The sequence below is a fragment of the Phacochoerus africanus genome, chromosome 8 (genome assembly GCF_016906955.1).
Source record: "Phacochoerus africanus isolate WHEZ1 chromosome 8, ROS_Pafr_v1, whole genome shotgun sequence".
NCBI lineage: Eukaryota > Metazoa > Chordata > Mammalia > Artiodactyla > Suidae > Phacochoerus > Phacochoerus africanus.
The window spans coordinates 28,086,370-28,101,659 of record NC_062551.1 but is presented as its reverse complement, the minus strand read 5'-3'; the positions used below and the strand labels follow the sequence as shown (position 1 = coordinate 28,101,659).

Here is a 15,290-nt window from a genome sequence, read left to right as displayed (position 1 = left end):
GTTTTCTTTGAGTTTTTTAATAAAATAATCTCATGCGGCAGGAAAAGAAGGTCAGGGGTTGGGGCCGCCGCCTCTTTGGTCTGTGGCTGGGGAAGGTGGGCTCTGCTCAGGGCTGGAGGGCTCTGAAGTCTGTGGGAGCAGAGGCTCGGCTCCAAGGCCAGATCCTGTCGGAGACGGGGAGAGAAGGAGGGTCAGGAGTGGACTGAGCAGCCCTGCCCCCTCCCAGCGGGCCCCAGCCCCTCTTACCTATGCTTGGAGATGGAGGTGTCTCAAGCTTTGGTCTGCGCTTGAGGACAGGGGAGCGCTGCAGCCGCAGGGGCCGTTCTAAGGGATACAGAAAGACTTGGGGAGGCTTGCTCAGGGCTCGCTGCCTCTCCCCCGACAGCACTGCCTTCTGAGCCTCCCCCTTCCCCTGCAGCCTCCCAGCCCTGGCAGAGTGTGGGCTCTGATGGAGGTGGAGCCAGGGCTAGCAGGAAGGGCTTCTCACACCCTCGCTCCAGGCCTTCCGGCTCCCTGGTTTCTCAGCCCCTCACGCCACTGGTGGCGGCCTTAGAGGACCAGAGCCACAAAGGGAGCCCACCCTCCCTCATCTCCTCCTGCGCCCAAGCACACATGGCGGTGTCTCCCCTCACCAACAGGGGCCTGGAGCTGGTCCTCATGCACAGACACGGCTCGTCGCCCTGCCGGGAGAGGCCTCGGCCTCAGGTGGCCATCTGGGGGAGGCCAGGGTATGAGGGTATAGTCCCAACAGCTCCCCCACTCCAGCCCTTGCCTCCCACCTGCAGGGTCCCCAGAAGAGCTGAGTTCCCAGCAGGGACTCTAGGCCCTAGCCCAGCATCAGGTGGGGGCTAGAGTACCGCTTACCTGTGTTCTGGGAGCTTAAGCAAGGATCCTCTGGGAGGCCCAGGCTGTCCGGGGAGGGGCTGGCTCTTCGAGGGCTTGGGCTCGGACAAGGGGAGGGGGGACCTGGACCATCCTGTTGACCCCAGCCACGACCCCTGAGCTCCGCATTCAGTTGCTGCCCCAGTGTCTTCCAGGTGGCAGGCTCAGGCCCCTGGCCCCCTGGACCAGGTCTGCATGAAGGGTCTGCAGGGAAAAGAGTGTCAGCCAAGACTTGGGCCAGGCACTGGAGTGAGCCTGACCCTCCGTGTCCCCCAGCCAACCACAGTGGCCCTCACTCACCAGCAGACACAGAGTGAGTACGGGACTTGATTGAGATGGGCGGGGTCTCTGTGGAACTGTCCATAATGTCACCTGCAAAGGCAGGGGCTTAGGGCACCGGGCCTTGCTGAGGGGAAGAGACACATGGCTGATCCTGCTCTTCCCCGGGAGAATAAAGTCACGGGGACTCTCCCTCTCCCCAGAAATGTACTTTCCTAGCCCAGGGTCCCACTTACCATCTGAGCCAGCCTTCTTGATCTCTCCATCTTTGCTCTGTAGGAAACAGGAAAGTCAAGCTTAGTCCTGTCCTACCCTCTTACTAACCCTGTTCTTTTATTCATTCTTGTTCTAATTGCCACTAAATGCCCACCATGGGCTGGGTAAGAACATCCAAAACCCAGTCCTGGTCCTCTTGCAGCTCACAGTCAGTGGCGAAGAGTTACCACACAGCAACAAGCATGAGGGAGCATAGACACACACATAAAATGGTTTTTTGTTTTGTTTTTTTTGGTCCTTTTGCCATTTCTTTAGCCGCTCCTGCGGCATATGGAGGTTCCCAGGCTAGGGGTCGAATTGGAGCTGTAGCCGCCGACCTAGGCCACAGCCACAGCAACACGGGATCTGAGCCGCATCTGCGACCTACACCACAGCTCACGGCAACACCGGATCCTTAACCCACGGAGCAAGGCCAGGGATCGAACCCGCAACCTCATGGTTCCTAGTCGGATTCGTTAACTGCTGCGCCACAACGGGAACTCCTCTTTTGTCTTTTTAGAGCTGCAGCCACAGCATATGGAGGTTCCCAGGCTAGGGGTCTAATCAGCTACAGCTGCCGTCCCACACCATAGCCACGCCAGATGTGAGCCAAGACTGCAACCTACACCACAGCCACAGCAACGCCAGATCGGAGCCACATCTTCGACCTACTACCACAGTTCACGGCAATGCCGGATCCTTAACCCACTGATCGAACCTCATGGTTCCTAGTCGGATTCGTTTCTGCTGAGCCACAATGGGAACTCCCAAGATAAACTGATTTCTTAGTTCTGTGATTCACTTTCTACACCTTAATGTTTCTAAATTTGAGTCTCACGTCACATGTGTGTATTTTCCTGAAAAGTTACTAAAGGGATAGTCCACAGTGTGATGGTTCTTATTAGGAATTGTGAGCAGGGTGACCCTGGAAGAGAGACAGGGAAATAAAGGGATGGATGAAGAGGGACATGATGTAGCCTATGGGTGGTGATGAGAGGCTGGAAGCGGGGCAGGAAGGAGTTCCAGACAGAGGAACCTGTGTGGAGGCTCTGAGGTAGAACCGGGATTGAGAGCAGAGACCAGGGCTGCGACTCCAGCAGGCCTTGAGGCAGGATTAGCAGCCCCTGGAGGATCTGCCTTTTCAAATGCAGATGACAAGGTCAGATTTCTGTTAGATCTCGGAGAAAGGACTGTCCCCAGTTCAAGGAGGAGGTATCAGTGGCCAGGGCAGAAGCCGAGAGAGAAAAGAAAGGTATCTGATGACTTTGGTGGAGAGAGGGAAGGACAGACAGACCTGTTTGTGTGTCTTGAGTTTTTTCCTGGTCACATTAATCACCCACATAAAGCAAGCCACATGTCACCTGCCTCCTCACTTCCCACACGCGTCCCTTCCCAACTCACTTGCTTCCTCTTGCCGTCAGCACTCCCGCTGCCTCTGCTCACGCCGATCCTCTGCAGCATCACTTGTACTCGCTGCTCAAAGGATGGGGCCAGCTCTGTGTCTCCCCGCTCCAGGGGCCGCCGCTGGGGACAGAAATACCTGAGTAGGAGAGAGCCCCCTGCCCTCACTGTTCCCCCAGAGCCCTCACTCCTTGTCACCAGGCCTCACCTTGTCAGGTCTGGCACCCAGTGTTGTCTCTTCCTCCTCGGCAGGTAGCAGTATCATGGAGTAAGCCTTGCTTTCCCGAGTGTAGCGAGGCCGACTCCTGCGGGTAGGGTCAGGGCTGCTGGTGCCCCCCTCCGCCCCACCAGGCTCCTCGCCACGGCCAGAACGGGCTGGTGGCCGCAGCAGGTCCCCAAGTGTGGTTTTTCGAGTGCGGGGAGCTGCCCCAGGGCTGGTCTCTAGATCAGGCCGTGGCCCACGTGTTGAACGAGGCTTCTTGAAGGCAAAGAGGGTGCCCAGCTTCTTTCGAAGTGTCCGAGGGACAGGGGTGGAACCCCCCTCGGTGGCTGGGTCCTCTTCCGGGGCCCAGCTGTGGGAACAGCCAGCAGTGAGAAAGAAGGCCCATGGAGCAGCCCACCCTCTCCTGCCCCTTGGAACGGCCCCTCACTCACAGGCGATCCTGCTGGATCAACCTTTTGGAGAAGAATTCCTCCACACCCTCGTCCACACGGGCACTGAGTCCATTCCCTTCCTGCGGCAGGGCTGGGGGCACCTGAGGGACACCACAGAGTTAAGGATGAGCACTGAGTGCAACGGTGACTTCTCCCTACCTTCCTTGTCCAACTCTGGGACCCGGGAGCTTCAGTGACCCTCCGTGATGCTGACAGAAGCTCTCCCACTGTCTAGCTGGTGGGCAGAGATGCTGATTTTATAGAGCCCCTTACCTGAGGCTGGCCCTGGACATACACAGCCCACACCCATTCTTGTCCCACGGAGTATCCTACGCACCCAGAACCATCTGGTCACCGGGGGTACAGAACCCACGCGCTCCCTGGGTCACACGTTCCGACTTGCTACCCCCTCTGCTTCAGATAATCCCCTGCAGCACCCCCCACCCCCACCCCACCCGGTCTGCTGCCGGCTCAGCGGCGCCTGCTGCTGCGTCAGACCCTCTGGGGGGCCTCAAGCTGGCTCCTCCCCGCCTTCGGCCCTGTGCCCAGAGCCCGCGCCAATACCCAGCCCACACACATACGCCGGACGTGCACTAGACGCAGAATTGTCCCCATAGTCAGGGGGACCAGCACCTTTCAGTAACCCTGGGGGAGGGAGGGTAAGAAGGACACCCGCTCGCACATCTACCCGTGCGGCAGCTGACCCGAGGCGGACTCCTACACCCTGGGCGCACCCCGAAAGGAACCCACACAGGAGAATGGCCTGGGGTGGGGGGTGGCCAGGAAGCTAGGGCTCAGCGGTCTGACTGGTCCTGGCCCGCCCCCCACCTCCCTGCCTGCCTGCCGCCACCAGTGAAGAGGGAACGGGCCACTCGCGACCCCAGATTCCAGGAGCTCCGGAGTGGGGGGAGGGCGCTCACCTGGGGGCCCCCCGGCGGCGGGCGGTGGTGGTGCTGGCGCCGCGGCCGTGGCCTGGCCCGGGTCGGATGGCGCAGGGGCTGCCCGGCGGGTGGCAGGTCCATGCGAGGCGGAGGGTCAGCCGGGGGCCCGGGGGTGGCAGGGCTCGGAGAGCCGCGGGCAGATGGCCCTGCCTGCGGCTCTGCATCTTCCCCCGGAGCCGCCAGCTCCGGCTCTGGTTCCTCAGCAGCACCTGAGCGGAGAGCACCAGAAGAGCACCGAGCGCCAAGCCCGGGGAGGTGTCGGCGGCAGCGGCAGCGCTAGGGCGGCGGGGGACCCGCCCAGGGCGCGGGGAGGGGCCCGGCTACGCTGCCCGCCCCCCTGCCCGCCCCTCCCCCGCAGCCGCTGTCCGTGGTGCTGAGCGCGGCCCCGAGCGGCGCGCGGCTCCGCTAGGCCGCCAAGCATGCGCGTCCTGAGGGTAGGGACTGGCAAGAGGGGGCGGAGGAGAGCCCAGGGGAGCCCCACCCCGTGCTGACGGACCACAGTGGAGGCCAGCTTGGCAGGCTGCATGGGGGTCCTGGCCTGGCCCAGTCAAGGGTCAAAGAGTTCCCAGGAGAGGGAACTACATATGTGTGTCAGCTGTCCAGGTCTAATAGAGCTTCAGCCTGGGGCTGAAGCTTCCCCTGGGGCCCTGACTTACTGTGAGTGTGAAGGCAGTGGCTGGATACAGGCCATTTCTCCGGAGGACTGTCGTCCTGGTGGGGAGGGCACAAACTCAGCCTGGGGTAGGGGGACCTGCCGCCCCACTTTCTGCACTCCAGAACATGATGAGAAGGTTTAGGCCCAGCATTCTGGAACCACCTACCTTCTGATCCTCTTCATCCTCCTGTTCCTTCTCCTCAGGGAAGAAAAGATCTTTCAATTGCCTAGGCCCAAGGGGGCTAGGGTCACCTCCTTCTACTGCTGGGATGACAGGGGGCACTGCTTCCGTTGCCTGTTGAGCCAGACTTTCCACCTACAATATCAAGTACCCCAAAGATGGGTAGGCAGAGCCTCAGCATAGTCCCATCAGTATTAAGGGAACCCTGAAATATCCCTAGGTTAGAGGACCCCAGAACGACTGCAAGTCAGTGGTCAGGTCATTGTGTGTGTGTGTGTGTGTGTGTAACACACAATTCCTGCTCACCAGCCGGTCCCGGGCTGCACTCAGACCTGCCAGAGCCTGAGCCACAATGCTCTCTGCCAAGGTTCCTGTGACTGATAAGCGCATGTCCCTGAGGGCAAGAGAGAGCAAGGGTTAGTGTGCTGCCTCTACACAGCCCAGTCCGACCAGGCTCCATCCAGCCTACCTGAGCCTAGTGAAGGCGTCTTGCAGCAAGTGCTCTGGGAGCAGCTCTGGAAGACCCCTTGAGCCCACCAGGACCCCCTCTAGCTGCTCCCTCCACCTGGGTCCCTGTAGCATCTGTGGGCAGAGGCTCCTTGTTGTGTCCAGTGTGGCCTGAGTGAAGTCCTAGGCAAAGATCATAGCATGGTGAGGGCGTGGCTGCGGCCTAGACCCACTGGCTTGAGGCGCCAAACCCCCACAGAACACCGACTTGGGATACCACAGTCAAGTCTATGGATAGGGTCAAAGCTGCATATGGAGGTGGAGGTGGGGCAAGGGTATTATCTTACCTGAATGTCCCGGCGGCAGACCTCACCCACCTGTCCCAGGAGGCCCTCGAGCTTCCGCCGCAGCTGCCATTGGTGGCTTGGGGAGCTCCCAGCCTCGTATAGAATGGGGAGAATCTGGAAGCCAAAGAGGAAGAGGAGTTGCAAGTTGACACCTGACTATGAGGAAACAGTCCTCGTAGTGGGAAGGGGTGCTCACACTGAGAGAGAAGTTGGCGTTTTGGATGGCATCCTCAGCCTGGTGTACAGCAGCTTCACCCTGGGGCCCAGCCCCACAGCCCAGCAGCTCCACATGTTCCTGCACCGACTGACACAGTTCATTCACTTCCTGGAGGGCAAGAGGAATCAATCTCAGCCTGGTCCCCTCCCCACCTTCCAGACCCTGTCTGCCCCCTTCCCAAGGTCTCCAAGAGGGTGGGTGACGTCCCGAAGCTGATACCATCAGGCCTGCACTTAGGAACTCTAACTGTTCATGGAGGGAGAGCATTATCTCCTTTGGTTCATTGTAGGGACTTTATATGTTCTTCCTAACTGTCCCGAGTCGGAAGGAAAAGAGCTGTTAGTCATGTCTGTGTGTTAGAAGCTCAGTCTGTTTACCACCTACCTAGAGGAGAGACTGAGGCATGTGATAAATGGGAGTGAGAAGCCACGGAGGAAGGACCAGCGGGAGCAAGGGATAGTTGGGGCGGGGGTAAGAAGTGCTGTGCGTGACAACTGGTGCAGAGGCGGAGCAAGATGGCAGAGTAAGAGGCCGCGCTCCCCTTCGCCCACAAACGCATCAACAAAACACATCTTCATGTAAAACAGCTCACACAGAACATCAACTGAATGCTAGAAGAACTTAAACCTCCAAAAAGGGCAAGAAACACTTGACATAACTGGGTAGAACAAAAGAAAAAGAGAGAGAGAATTGGTGGAGAGGCAGAAGGTCTGTGAGGGCTTCAGTGTGGCCAGGAGACACCTGACTAAAGCTCTGTCCACAGCACTTGGTGGGTGTGGCTACAAGTGAGGTTGGGCTCCAGAGTAGAGAGTTTGTGGGAGATGATGAGATCATTTGAAAATGTGAATGGGAAGTCACAGGTGGAGCTACACTGGGGGTGGGGAGAATTGATTGAAGATTTAAAAATACCCAGCTTGGATCCTACGTCACTGTGGCTGTGGCGTAGGCCAGCAGCTGCAGCTCTGATTCGACTCCTAGCCTGGGAACTTCCATATGCCGTGGGTGTGGCCCTAAAAAGACATAAAAAATTTTGTAAAAATACCTCCCATCTTTAATGCGGAGCCTATTTAAATGCTTAGAAAAAGGCAGCCAAGAGTGTTATTTGGGAGAGGTATTTCAGGAGCCACTGGCTCCTTTCCAGATCAAGGAAAGTGGCTTGCCTGGGACAGCAGGATTCAGGCACCCTGGCCCCAGGAAAGTCAGACTCTCAGACACATGGAAGCTCTCAGCTGCCACTGTTTTCCCCATGCACTCAAGATTGAGGGAGGGGACTCTGACCTGTTCAGAGGGATCTGACCCCAGACCTAGTGGCTGTGGGCGGGAGGTGCGGTCAGCAGAGGCATGGTCTGCACGGTTGTTCCTCAAGAGACAAGCTTGGATCTGGGCACAAGAGATATTAAGAAGTGGTGGGGATAAGGCCAAGGCACAGAGCAGGGGAGGGGATGAGAGGGGACCCCCACCTGATGCACTGCACGGGCTGTCAGCTCAGGGCGGCTGCGCTGTGCCTGGGCCACATCATTCAGTGGCAGAGGCATGGCCTTCAGGCTGCGGTTCTGCTCCAGGGCCTGTGCCACATCCAGCAGGCCCAGAGCAGAGGTGTGATTCCGGTCCCAGACCACAGACCTGGGCCAGGCTGGGCTTCAGTCGGGGAAGGAGCTCCGCAAGGCGCCACCCAACACCACTCGCCCTTCCTTTTGCCCAGACACGCCCAATTCCCCTACTGGTCCCACCCCCTGACCCCGCCCACCGAAGCCTTGTATTGACTCGAAGCGCCTTGGCCAGCATCTTGGCGCCTGTGTCCCCCATGGCGTTGCCGCTGATATCCAGGGCTGTCAGGTTAGGATTGGTGCCCAGGGCCCGGAGCAGGACGCTGGCACCCAGTTTCAGCCGCGACTCAGCCACAGACAGAGATTGCAGGGGCTGGGGTTAAGAGAAAGCCATTCGTGGTTGGAGTCAGGGGTCAGCAAGGAGGGCAGATCACAGGGTCTCAGGGAGCAGGAGTCAGACGATCCCACAGTGTCCTGAGAACTCACACAGTCGTCATCCTGCATGAGCTGAACAATCCGGTGCAGGACGTCGTCCAGGGTCTCCCTGTGGACAGGAGCTGCAGCTAGTGGGGGGGCCTGGGTGGTGGGGTGCTGTCTGGAAGGCCCAGGACTGGGATGGGGGCTCACTTGCACCGAACGTTGAAGTTCCTTCCAAGCGCCACATGTCGTAGGGACCGACTCCTCCCAATGGCCAGCACCAGAGTCACCATGTCTGAGCCAAAGCCTGTGGGTGGCTTGGGTTAAGCACAAGGCCAGGCTGCACGGTTGGGTGGGAATTGGGTAGATGGTGGAGGATGGGTTTCTAGGTAGCCTCACCATTATCCGCCAGATCCAGGGAGCTCACTGCACCAGCATCACACACTAAGTCTTGTATCACCTGAGCACCCACAGAGCCTAGCTGAAGGTGGAAGGTGGGGTGTGCTCAGGCCATCTGGCCACAAGCAAGGAGGATCGAGGGCTGATGGCCTAGCACTGCTGCTTCACAGCACCCCCGCCCAGTGTGTGAGCCCACTGTCTGCCGGGCTCACCTCACAAGCACTGAGGTCCAGGTGCAGGTCATCCATGTGCGTGTTGAGCGCGAGGCCTTCCAAAAGCGCCCTGGGAGGGGATGTCACAGAGGGTGGCTGGAGCTGGGAAAAGGGGCCCCAGGGCGTGAACGAATAGCAAGAAGGAAGGGCCAGGATGCCAGGGAGGTCATGGGTGTGACAGAAGCAGGGTGAGGTGCCAGAGGGCAGGCCTGGGTGGTGGCCTCACAGGTGGGGGAATGGCCACGGGCAGCAACACCGACCTGAGCGCGTCGGGCGGCAGCTTGCAGCCAGCCAGGCCCAGGTGGCGAAGCATCCCTGCGTGGCTGAGGAAGAGCTGCAGCGTGTCGGGCGCAGCCCGGGACTTCCTGGGGAAGAGAGGCAAGAGTGGGCTTCCAGGCGGGCACGGGGAGGTGATTCCTGGTCCCTCCCCTCTCCCCCACTCCACCCCACCCCATTTACATGCGGGAGAAGACATTCCTCGAAGCATCGAGGTGCACGAGGCTGGTGCAGCAGCCCCGGGACAGCGCCGCAAAGAGCTGTGGAGGAGGGCAGGGCAAGGAGGGTGAGCCTCTCCCTGCCCTGCCCTCCCCTCCAGTAGGCCTTTGGGCCTCAGGCCGGGCTGCCAGCCCTACAGATCACCCCGCCCCAGTGACCACCCCCTCACAGTGTCCAGGGCAGTGTCGGTGCCTGAGAGGTTCAGGAATGTCAGAACATTAGGACGACTCAGGAAACTGTATAGGCCCTGGTGGGAAGACAGAGATGGGAGGGACGGTGTCAGGGATCACCTCACCAAGAGCAACCTGACCTGACTCTCTGTTGCCCGTGGAGCCCCGAATCCTGCCCTAAGGACAGCCACTCACCCCATTGTCCTCCGAGGCCCCCAGTGCCCCAGGGTTTCCCGAAAGGTCCAAGTGGGTCAGGACAGAGTCAAAGGCTGCATTGGAAGCCAGAGCCCGGCCCAGGGCCCTCATCCCTGGTGGTGGAGGAGGGAGGCTCACAATCAGGCTGACCTAACTCCCCACTCCACCAACCCCAGGCCACCCTAGGACCCACCTACCTCGTGGTGTCAACCCTGTCTGTGCTAGGCTGAGTCTCCTCAGGGCTCCAGGACGACGCTCTAGGTGTCTGCTGAGGGCAGCCATGCCTGGGGGAATGGGGACAGCCATGTGGCTCTCACTTCCTCCAGCACCAGCCCCTGGGGGTTCCTCAGGCTCAGCCATACCTCGGTCATCCAGCAGGTTCCCGGCCAAGCTGAGCTCCCGCAGCCCCGAGCTCAAGTGTCCTGCCAGCACCTGGGCCAGTCGCCGGACAAAGTCTCTGGGGACCAGACCCCAGGTGTGAGGCTCTGACCCTGGATTCCCAGCTTCTCCCCAGGCCTTTAGTCTCCCCATTCCAGGCCCCCAGATTCCCCTCTCCAAGCCCTGCCCAGTCGGTCGGTCGGTCAGTCTCCCCTACCCTCTCAGGCCACAGGTCTCCAGCACCAGCTCCTCCAGGTGAGATGACTGACTCAGCATGTGCAGAATCTGTTCCGAGACCTCAAGGCTCTGACAACCAGAGTGAGGGCTCAGTGGGCTGCACACTGGCCCCTGCAGCTCGCCCTCCCCTCCACCCCTCTGCTCTCACCAGCTTCATGTCCACACAGGAGAGGCACCGGAACCACAGGTTGTAGGACAGAGCGGCCACACTCAAGGCCAGGTCCCTGGGGGGAAGAAGGGTTAGGAGCAGAGGTCAGGGCCCTGTGGCCGATCCTATGCCCAGCATCCCCCTCTGTAGAGAGGCTGAGGCCCAGGAACATGGGTCATGGAATCTTCTCTCCACAATCCTGGCAGGCCACTCACCGACTTCCCAGATGGCTGAAGTCTCCGAGGCTGAAATGGCGGCAGCCCTGACGATGGTAGATGGTGTCCACATCCTAGACGGAAAAAATTACCTCCAACTTGTTTGGGACCACAAGGTGCAGGGAGGGACTCACAGTATATGGGGGACCAGATGTCTCCAGAGCCCTGAGAGAGGGCCCTACTCTCACCCACTGAATCTCCTCTCGGAAAGGGAAGCCATTGTAGTCACACAGAGCCTCGTACGTCTCTGAGAAGCCACCTGGGGAGGTGCCATGGTTGTGACAAGGCAGGGGTGGGGGAGGGGAGAGACAAAAGGTCAGAGATGAAGGAAAATCAGCCCCAAACTTGGTGGTGGCAGTGCCTTGAGTGGCTCTGTTCAGTTTGGAAGAACTCCAAACTCAGGCGTCAGGGGTATAGGAGCAGGGAGGCTGGAAGCCCTGTGTGGCCCTTACCACAGGGGCTGCTGGGTGAGGTGGCCTCTGAGGGGCTGCTTCTCTCCAGCCGAGCCAGCATGGAGGGGGGCGTGGGCCTCCGGAATAGCTTCCTGAGGACGGGCATGAAGAAGTGATCAAGGGTCTTCTAGGCCCTGGGAGTGAGGCGGCCCATGGTGCCATTCAGAACACCCCCAGCTGCCCCTTTAGCTGCTGGGCCTCACCCAAGGGTCGAGCGAGGGAAGACCTTCCTGATGGCGGCAGCGATGTGCTGGGCCAGTTGTTCCAGTGCAGCCACGCCGGGAAACTCCAGGACCAGATCAGGCAGGGACTCTAGCTCAAATGTGACCTGGACAGAGAGGGTGGGGGTGTTGGGCTCCATGTATAGGGGGACGGAAGACTGCAGGCCCAGTGGGGTACTGGCAGGGGGGTCTTACCTGAGGGGGTGTCTCCTGCAGCGCCATGGCCTGGACCTCTAGGTAGCTGAATGTGCAATCCACCTATGGAGTGCCTGGGTCAGCCAGGAAAAAGCCCTGAGCCCCACCCTCTTGGGAGCCCAGTTCTTTGTATAGCCTGGAACTCAGAACCAGACCTGCCTGCTGCTGGGAACCCAGTGCTGCTGGAAGGGCAGAGCCCAGAAGGACAAGATGGATAGCACTGTAGATGCAGCCCTTATCAAGGAAGCTGCTGGAGGGCAAGGGGTGGCAGCTGAGCCCTGAGACTCACCCTCAGCGGGAGGCAGGTGTGGAGCAGGTAGGCTCTCCATCGGAGCAGTGCCTGAAGGGAGAGAGCGTCTGACATCCTGGGCAGGGAAGAGGCTTTTTCTGCCTGGGCCCCAGCGGCCTCTTGCCCCCACCCCTCCCCACCATACCAGGACATGGCCTTGCTCAGCACCCTCCCGCTCTGGCAGCCACGTTTTCAGCAGCAGCTCAGCTTCCTTGGGCCACAGGAACCTGGTGATCTCGCCTGTGGAAGGGCAGCCTGCTGAGTGATTTGGTCCTCCCATGGAGGTCAGTTCAAGTCCATAGTCTGTACCGGGCTAGAGGGCCTCGGCTCATCTACAGACCAGCAAGGAAGGAGGGGAGTGGATCTAGGGGGTCAGGCCCCCCAGAGGATCAGAGGGAATCACTTACTCAGTGTCTTGGGGTGCTGGGTGGGCCTCTGGTTCTGGGCCCTCACTGCTTCCTCCCAGCCAAATAGATGAGAAGGGCCAGTGCTTACCTCGGAGTTCGCAGGATATGCCATCTGGGGTCTGGGCCATGGGGCCTGCCCAGTGGGCAGCCGGGGGGCCAAAGGAGCTCCGATGAGAAACCGTAGAGGCGGCACGTACAGGAAGCTAGGGCCCGGGCTGCACTGCAGCCACCTGCTCCTCCAGTAGCGGAAGGTACTAGCCGCTTCCTGCCAGGCGGCCCCCAGCCCGGCTCCTCCCTGCCTGGCCTCTGAGGGCCGGGAGATGTCGCTCGGGTACAAGGGTGTAGGAGGGGGCAGAGTCACAGCTGCCGCCAGCCCTCCCTGATGCGCAGGAGCTACTTAGTTAGGGCAGACATGGGCAGTGGTGTGGCTGGGAGTGGTGAGCATGTCGAAGGCTTCTTTCGATTCCTAGCCCCCTACTACCACCCCACCCCACCCCACAGTCCCTGCGGGGAGCACCAGGGGGCGCTGCCCACTCGAGGATCTCTGTGGCCCGCCTCGGTCCGTCCATCCCCTCCAAAGCCCAGCTAGGGAGGTGGACAGTGGGCCGACGCAAGGGCTGTTTGTTCAGCAAGGAGCACCAGATCTCTCCCAACACCTGAGTCATTACCTTGAGGGCTCTTTTGCACCTAACCTGGAGGCCCTGACCGGTCTGGGAGACACAAACTGTTGAAAGATGGGAAAAACATGATAGGCTCAGATGCAGCTTTCATTAAGTTCAAGGGCTACAGGGAGGGATAGAGTGACTCACAAGCAAAGGCAAATAATGGGGAGGGAGGTCCTCCCATGTCCATCCACATTCTCCCTGAGCAGGAGTTTGGGGAGGGGAGAACCACTAGGAGAGAGGGAAGCTATTGTCTTCAGGGGCCAGAAGGTCATGGGTGCACATAGGAGCATGAGGCCCTATAAAAGAACAGGGACTTAGATTCTGGAGGGTTCACAGGAAGGGATTCATTTTTTTTTTTTCTTCTACAATCTAATTAAATTCTATTTATGAGATAAGGAACAGCCCTCTGCCCTGCCCACAGCTCAGCCAGGGAGAGGTGGAATAACCTGAGAAGAGCTGAGACTCTGGGCAGAGTCTCTTGGTTTCTTTCCCAACTCTAGCTTCCCTTCCTCACCTTGGGGCCTAGAGAGGGTGGGAGAATTTTTCTGGTCATCTGACCACCCCTACTGATAACTCACCCCCCCAAAACACCTCATCTCCCTTTTCTGAAGTCTACCAATAATTAGGACAAATGGGAAGTATTAATATCTAGTAACAACTTGGAGAAAGCCACCTCCCCTAAAGGAACTGGCCAGGTGTGACAGCCTGGGGCCAAATAGAACTTCGCTTGGGGAGGGTGCTGAGTTCTGCCCACAGTGGTAAGAGGAGGTCTTGCTCTGCTGCCTCCCAACTTAAAATGAGAGTTCAAGTCAAGACCCTTAACAAGACCACATAGAGCCCACAAACTGCTTTCAGTGTATGAGCTCAGCAGCTCTCATATACAGTATGGCCAAGCAGTCAAGAATGCAGGTTCTGAAAGCACACTACCTGAAATCAAGTCCCGACTCCACCTATCTACTGGCTGTTTGACACTTAGTCACTTAATCTTTCTGCGCTTCCAGTTTCTGTTTTGTGCACTGGGACTATTAATTTACCTTTAAGTGTAAGGATTAAATGTTTACTAAGGGAGGCAGTGGAGTTTCTACTGTGATACAGTGGGTTAAACATCCTATTGCTGCGGCTTGGGTCACTGCTGAGGTGTGGGTTCGATTCTCAGCCCCAGTGGAGTGGGTTGAAGGATCGGGCATTGTTGCAACTGTAGCGTAGGTTGAGGCTATGCCTCAGATTCAATCCCTGACCTGGAACTTCCATATGCTGCAGGTGCGGCCATAAAATTTTGAACAAGACAAAACAGAAAAGTACTTATGACAGTGCCTGGAACTCAGTGAACACTCACATTTGCCAAGTCTTAATATGGCATCTTGAAGACTCCAAAACAGAATGATAGAAAACCTGCTGCACTGGGATTTTTCTGCTTAGAATGACAAGAATGAGAAATACAAGAATTAGTGCCAAAGGGCCTGAGCTACTCCTAGGCAGAAGGCATCTTGGGACCAACAGCTGCATCAGTCCCTTACCAGTGAGTGCTGCAGGGACAAGCAGGGAGCTGTGGAGGAGGAAACCGGGATCAGCCTGGAGATCAGGGTAGGGTGCTGGGCTAGCCACACACCTTCACAACTACTGGCCATCAGGGTGGCAGTGATAAAACACATCAGAGACAAAGTGAACACATGGGGCTCAGCTCCCACAACAGAGTGACTCTTTTGAGAGGGAGAGGCCGTCAGCTCGTTCATCTCTTGTGTTCTAGGCAGCATGACACTTTGTTGGCGCTCAGGAAATGCTAAAAGCTTGTAATGAGGAATAAGCTGTGTGTGCTCCAAGGAGTACAGGGTGACAGGCCAGGGTACAGCTCCCAGAACTGCCACAAGATCTTGACCAAAAGGAGGACAGAGCTCAGGGCTAGCTGTGCTGGGCAGTAGGGTACAGGGCCACATAGCCCACCTGTGGAAAGGGAGTAGGCTATTTCTCTACTCCAGGGGCAACTATGGTGTAAGAGTGGGGAAGAGTGCTACAGACAGGCCGGGGAGCCTCCGGTCCGAAGTTCTGTGGTGTGGAGTACTACGGAGGTTTTACATGCAATGGAGTCATGCAGAATCTGTCATGGGGCTATGTCAATGGGGATTCCTTTACATCCTCAACTACATCAGAACATCACTTTTCTCACCCCCACCCCCCCAACAAAAACAAATTCACTTGTTAAACGGAATACAATGAAAAAAGAAAAGCTACGTTAAAGATACAGATAAACTGCTTACTGTTCTGTGAAGAGATAGTTTCTATTATAAATACTTAAAAATTTAAAGAGTTCCTGCTGTGGTGCAGTGGGTTAATGATCCAGCTTGTCTCTGCAGAGGTGCCGGTTCTGGTGCAGCAGGTTAAGGATCCGATG

General features: G+C 58.2%; 1 protein-coding gene across 4 annotated transcripts; it reads right to left on the bottom strand.

Moving 5' to 3' along the window:
• Position 1: 1 nt before the first annotated feature.
• On the bottom strand, positions 2 to 12,652 carry CARMIL2 (capping protein regulator and myosin 1 linker 2). 4 transcript variants are annotated; one of them, XM_047789615.1, is made up of 39 exons: positions 12,325 to 12,651; positions 11,975 to 12,069; positions 11,830 to 11,880; positions 11,541 to 11,603; positions 11,328 to 11,452; positions 11,125 to 11,216; positions 10,861 to 10,931; positions 10,673 to 10,746; positions 10,458 to 10,533; positions 10,290 to 10,378; positions 10,057 to 10,151; positions 9,892 to 9,978; positions 9,695 to 9,807; positions 9,474 to 9,576; positions 9,294 to 9,423; positions 9,095 to 9,199; positions 8,835 to 8,904; positions 8,623 to 8,704; positions 8,434 to 8,530; positions 8,293 to 8,350; positions 8,007 to 8,179; positions 7,720 to 7,882; positions 7,538 to 7,639; positions 6,239 to 6,367; positions 6,043 to 6,156; positions 5,718 to 5,878; positions 5,555 to 5,642; positions 5,234 to 5,383; positions 5,069 to 5,123; positions 4,392 to 4,621; positions 3,472 to 3,572; positions 3,026 to 3,389; positions 2,818 to 2,940; positions 1,398 to 1,434; positions 1,183 to 1,254; positions 865 to 1,086; positions 633 to 713; positions 247 to 324; positions 2 to 164 (listed from the first exon to the last, which is right to left on the bottom strand). In XM_047789615.1, exons 1-39 carry the CDS (start codon positions 12,362 to 12,364, stop codon positions 52 to 54), a joined length of 4,272 nt encoding a protein of 1,423 aa, XP_047645571.1. In that variant the 5' UTR covers positions 12,365 to 12,651; the 3' UTR covers positions 2 to 51. The 4 variants fall into 4 exon arrangements, with proteins under 4 accessions (XP_047645571.1, XP_047645568.1, XP_047645569.1 ...); XM_047789612.1 differs by having other exon boundaries at positions 9,294 to 9,370; positions 9,499 to 9,576; positions 12,325 to 12,649; XM_047789613.1 differs by lacking the exon at positions 633 to 713 and having other exon boundaries at positions 9,294 to 9,370; positions 9,499 to 9,576; positions 12,325 to 12,652.
• Positions 12,653 to 15,290: the final 2,638 nt, after the last annotated feature.